Raw genomic sequence first — 6,000 nt, 5'->3', positions numbered from 1 at the left:
CATGTTTATTTTTAAATATTAAAACTGATGAGAGTTTCATTACAAGACCCCTAATTTTGAAATCTGGATGACATCATCCCAGCACTGCAACAAAATATGCACCATACACAACAGGTTCAATGTAATCTCTCCTCTCCACAAATTTGCACCTCAGATGTGTTATATGTCATATATATGTTATACATCATATAATACTACAGTTAATTTTCCATATATCTGAGCAAAACGAGTTATTGTGTGTCCATATTTCTCTCATATAGGCATTGCATCTTTCCCTTAACTTCAGTGTGCTTTACAATAAAATTTGTATGAAGAGTTTTCTGTGTAAATTACCTATTCTACAGCTAATGCTTGTGTAACCCAAGTGCCATTCAGGTGGGTTTACTGGTGTGTCAGTATAATTGTCAGGTTTGGTTTGAAAGGGGTTCTTGAAATATATTCCCACATAAATTTTTATCTATTCTCGGTTGCAAAATATATTACACACTGTCAGTGCCATTTCAATGCAAAGATTTTAAATCATTCTGGGGAATATACCAATAACACAGTTGCAGCATACCTCAGAAATTTAATTTTAGTTGCTTCAACCAATGACAATTACGGACCAAGTCTTGCACTGCCCTGTTTTATGTATTAACTCGTTGGCTGGCATGAAGGTGCCGGTGGTCACAGCAGATTGCTCTGCTGGGGCCAGCACTGATCTCGTGGTAACAACCAGGTATCAGCAATTTTACACTTTAATCTTACCGAGGAAAAATATTTACTTATATTTGATATCCCTTACCATTTCAAGACAATTTTTTGTTTGCGTTATTTTTATTTAAATGACTACAAAGTTATTCATGAATTCAGTTTTAGATACATATTTAACATAATATATTTAACTGTGTAAAGGATAATTCCTGAAACAGTAATTAGCATTCTAGCTGTATCTTTTTAGCCAAGGTTGTACAGATGCATATACTTCACACTAGTTCCTAAACAACTGCTTAACACATTGACTACCATGCTGCTGACAGCAGAGCAGCACACTTAATGCTGTATTCCAGACCCAATCATGTCAGGGCCAAGAAATGCAGAAGATAATCCCTCAGGGAGTACTATAATCTAATAATGTAAACTTATAACTAAAAAGGCCATTTCCAATTATGTCTACCAAGCAAATTATGCTTTGAGTCAGTGATTTCTTTTGCCATAACTGACTAGTGAACACACATGCCATAGGATGGTGAATATTTATACTTTGCCTGTGAGAAGCAGCTATGCACATAGTCCAATTTATATATATATTCCCACATAAATTTTTATCTATTCTGGGTATTTTAATTAAATTTGGTCTACTATAAGCAACATGATAAAGGAATCAAAAGAAAGACACACACAGATTTAATTTCTTTATTAACAATGCTCGGATTTCCACATCACCATGGAGGTACCAAGCTGGATGCGTTACTCGTTTTTTTACATGGCGAGTTTCCCCAGTAGGCCTATAAACCATGAAACAGACAAAAAAGCTACTTCTCGTTGTCTTCTCTTCCTTGGACTTTCACTTCAGAAACTCTGAAACATCCATTACAAAAACACATTACACCACGCACAAACCTGGATTCAGTCACCGCAATTCATATCTATTTTACTGTCAAAAATACTGACTATGAACAATGATTAATTGTGAACATTCAAAAGTTTTCAAATGTGCAGGTTACTGTTAGAATACAGTTACTACACAATTTTTGATCAGGAAAAAGTTACGATGATTGCAACTTAAATACCGAAGCCATTTGTTATGAGAATACGCCGTTACCACAAATAATCCACATAGATGCATTGAAAGAAACTTTACTGAGTAACGTAATGCATCAGAATACTATAGGCACAAAGAATGAAATTTCTGTAGATTTACCATACATTTTACTTTTCTTGCGCATGATAAGATTACTAACGGAAGTTACTTACCGTCCATTGTCTGGAATATAAACTATCCTTTCTCGTCTGCAAACACGTGCTTTTGCAGCAAGTATTGTCAATTTTTTTCCGTGATTGAAAAGCTTTAACGCACACAAATCCCGCCATCATACACAAATCCACAAGGCATCAGTATGCCATGTTCAAAGAATATCCGCGTTTCGAAAACTACCAGCGATATTGGCTTGCATGAGAGACGACGTCATGCCATGATATGACGTCATGATTCCTCGGGGCCCGCGAGACGCTTCTAGATCAAGTATACCAGCCAACGTTATGGTATTTTGATCTACTTGGCTTTCTTGGTGATCAAGAAACGCCAAGACCAAGCAGGAGTACAATTGAAGATGAAATTGGAGTGCCAATGTGCGAGGAAATGGAACACGAGGTTATGTAAAACAAAACAGGTTCGCCCTGCAACTCTCGCAGTAAATTTACGTGACAAAACTGCTTTCGCTTTAGCAGCCACTGTCTGCACCATTTTGACCGCTTTCTCTGTTTCCTGCGGTTGGTCTGAATGTTTTTTGCAACACAAGTTGCGAACACAGACCACAACAGAACTTCCTCCATTTCTATTTTTCAAAATAACTGAATTAAATTTTGACTTTTTCGGGGAGCGTAGTCGCTTGCCACTGATATTTCTTTTCTACACCGACAGATGGCGGGCGAGTAGTAGATTGGGGTTTGTGTCGTGTGAACACACCACATTTGCAGCGATCTTTTGCATGTACAGACATCTGCGCCGATATCTGCGCAGACAGATCGTTGCGTGTGGACCGGGCTTAAGGTCATCAAATCAAAGATTGTATTGTAGCAGTAATAATTGCGACAAAGAGATTAGATCATTACAGAGTGATACTTTTTTGATGTACGGATAGAACAACAACAACAACAGAGTAGAAGCACGTGTTGACATTTTGCTGACGTAGGTGATATTAGTAATGTCATCAGAAGAGCTTAAGAAAGTTTTTGATGAAAAGATTCATGTGGGACAGGAACTACTGGCTTATTTGACAAAACATGATAGTGTTAGAGGCATTGCGAAATTAAAGAAAAAAATTAATGTAGAAGTTTGTTTTCTCACGAAGGTACGAGAATAAGAAAGTAGTCTACAGATTTAGTATTTTATTAACAAATGGATGTTAGATGACTTTTCATTAGGTTATTTTCGCTTTGTTGATTGTGGCCGGTTTAAGTGCTGTAACGTGCATTAAGTAATAGTTCACTTGCAGAAACGTTTTTAAGAAACTTAAAATTCATGATGGTTTTTAAATTATCATTACGTAGTTATACACGACGGGGAAACGTATCTGGATAACATCCTTGGCGAATTTCCTTGGAAGTTCATAGTACAAAACAATTGTATTTTTTTTTAGTACAAAACAGTTCCATCGGTTTCTTTTTTTTTTAATTTGTGGGAGGCACTAGACAACGGTGATTGTATGGATGTGCTGAAAACAGACACTATTTCTGTTACATTGATACAGTTAATTCAGTTAAAACCTTATTAAAATGTCTGTAGATATAGGGCCTATACGGAAACCCAAACCGAGAATACTCTAGCATAAGCAAAAAAATATAAAAAGATGATCGATTTCCACCTTTGTGCCCCCACAAATCCACACCATGATCTTAACATTTATTCACTTTGATGTTTCTGCTTCTGCACACTACATCAATACACTCACAAATATTCACTATTGTACCCTTTGGCAGTGTCACCTGTACAGCACCTTGTTTGTCCAAGGTAAATGGAACATAAAGAACGAGCAGCAACAGCATCACTCATATAAAGGGAAAATATGTAGGTCCAACAGCGTATAAAATGATTCCTGGTTTATGAACACACAAAGATCTTGCTTGAATACATCCTCTTTATTGTATATCTTGTAGGTATTCTTTTAGGATATGTAGGAGAGATGAGACTGAGAACTTAAATTTATTAATAAATACACATTTCTTTTAAACGTATGTTATGCTATGTGGTGTGTATGGCATAAAAAGAACTGCAAATCTGACTGCAAGGGGAAAAAAAATCACAGAACTTCATATCTGGACTGCCCTAATAATCATTTCTGTGTATCATATTGTGTTCATGTATGTGTGTAATTAATTAAACAGTACAATTTTTCAAGCACTTGTTACAAATATATACCTGAAGGGGCAATCATGATATGAAGTTCGGTGTATTTTTTGTGATTGTCTTGTAGTCAGACTTGCAGCTCTTTTAAAAGTCTTGTCTTGTAGTCAAACTTGCAATTCTTTTAAAAGTTTTCTTTTGAAGTTTCACTAACATCTTTACATGCATGTGTGGCACTTTTTCCATCCCGTAATCCTGTGTGATACGATAGTGCTTATTTTGGAGCCCCCACACTAAGAAGTATGATATGCATGTGCTTATTTTTGAGCATACTTTGTTCATATTGTCCTCCCACATGAAGTGTGTAGCAACTACAGCAACAAGCAGTTTGTGATTTCATACTACTTTTATAAAATTGCCATGGGATCCAGACCATTAGCTGCTTACAGGCATTGATAAATATCAACAAGGATAGTTGAAATATGTGCCCTGATCAGGACTCGAACCCAGCATCTCCTGCTTACATGGCAGATGCTCTACCCGACTGAGTGAGTAGTTGGATGGAGCGTCTGCCATGTAAGCAGGAGATCCCGGTCAGGGCACACATTTTCAACTGTCCCAGTTGATATTTATCAATGCCTGTAAGCAGCTTATGGTCTGGATTTCATTGTAATTTCATTCTTTGAGAGCTGCAAGTTCACCAATGGTATCTGTACTTTCAGACATGTCTTCCTACTACTTTAATAGCTGAATCGTCTAGTGCGAGCCAGATATCCTTAGTCTACAGTTTTATTTGTTTGTCTTTGTAAGTGTGTTGCCATATTTGTGTTTACAGACAAGTTGTTCTCACTGAAATATTTGTTAGTCTGCTTCAAATTTAGAGAAGCTTCTGACTTCAGTACTTTTACTGAGTCACGTTTTGCTGTGAGTGATGTCTCATCTGCAAACATTATTACATGGTCACCTGCCAGTGATGGTATATCGTTTACATAGAGTTAAATGAAAAGAAGGGATTACAGATCTGAACTTCAAGGTATGCGTAACTTTATTGGCTCAAAATTATTACCACTGTATTATGCTTTACTTTCACGAACTGCTGTGTGTTTCCCACAACAGATTTTAGGCCCTATAATGTCAGCTGCTTTACACCTGAAGCTATAACAATTTATTTTGTGTATTACTATGTTGTGACAAACACACAAATAAGTGCATTGGGAAGATCAAGGAAAACTCCACAGATGTATAAGCTCATCTAATACTTCAATTACATCAGGTACAAAATTAGCTGAGGTTGTGGTTGTAGACGTACATTTTATAAACCAGTACTGTGGCTCATTGAATGTTATTTTTGACTTTGACATTTTACTTGCCAAACTTAACAGCCTAAATTTCTCACCAATGAAGTGGAATCATTTCTCTTATACCTGATGTCTCACCACCAATGCATCGTGTCAAGCACTGTTAAGTGACAATGGAGACAAGAAGTATCTGGCACCCTCCGCGGTTCACTATTAGGTCCTGTACTGTCGTGATTGCAAGCTTTATTGGCATATTCCTATGATGAAACCTTTTTCCTTGAGTGATCAACTGAGTGGTGGCATTGTCTTGTCACAATGTTTTGATGAGTTTTATACCCATCGTCTTCAAGCAAAGGACATTGCAACCAGACAATGCCACCCCTCGGATCATCACCTGAGATTTCATAATCCTATACTCTTTTGTTGTATGTCAATGATGTGTGATCAGTTTTCCCCTGCTGCAAATACTGCATGTATGCTGATGACCTCCAGTTTTATTAAATTATAAAACCAATAAACTTGAAGAATTTCAGTAATGACCTTAGGCCATTATCAAAATGGGCACAGAATGTAGTAGTAAAGTTCAGCCCATCCAAAACTCAAGCTGCACTCGTTAGTCATCCCAGTCTCATTAGCCTAAATATCAGGATTATTACT

At 36.9% G+C, this 6,000-nt stretch overlaps 1 protein-coding gene across 4 annotated transcripts in view; it reads left to right on the top strand.

Annotated features, from left to right (window-relative positions):
• The first annotated feature begins 2,796 nt into the window (after positions 1 to 2,796).
• LOC126484060 (UPF0415 protein C7orf25 homolog) overlaps positions 2,797 to 6,000 on the top strand; it is a 181,825-nt gene continuing 178,621 nt past the window's right edge. Inside the window, exon 1 of one of the 4 annotated variants that reach the window (XM_050107410.1) lies at positions 2,797 to 3,053. In XM_050107410.1, coding sequence (XP_049963367.1) covers positions 2,907 to 3,053 — 147 coding nt within the window. In that variant the 5' untranslated portion in view covers positions 2,797 to 2,906. The remainder of the gene's footprint in view (positions 3,054 to 6,000) is intronic. The other 3 variants (XM_050107419.1, XM_050107416.1, XM_050107417.1) reach the window with 3 other exon arrangements.

This window comes from Schistocerca serialis, chromosome 6 (assembly GCF_023864345.2).
Source record: "Schistocerca serialis cubense isolate TAMUIC-IGC-003099 chromosome 6, iqSchSeri2.2, whole genome shotgun sequence".
Taxonomy (NCBI): domain Eukaryota; kingdom Metazoa; phylum Arthropoda; class Insecta; order Orthoptera; family Acrididae; genus Schistocerca; species Schistocerca serialis.
The sequence above is the reverse complement of the archived record's forward strand: the minus strand, read 5'-3'. Positions and strand labels throughout refer to the sequence as shown.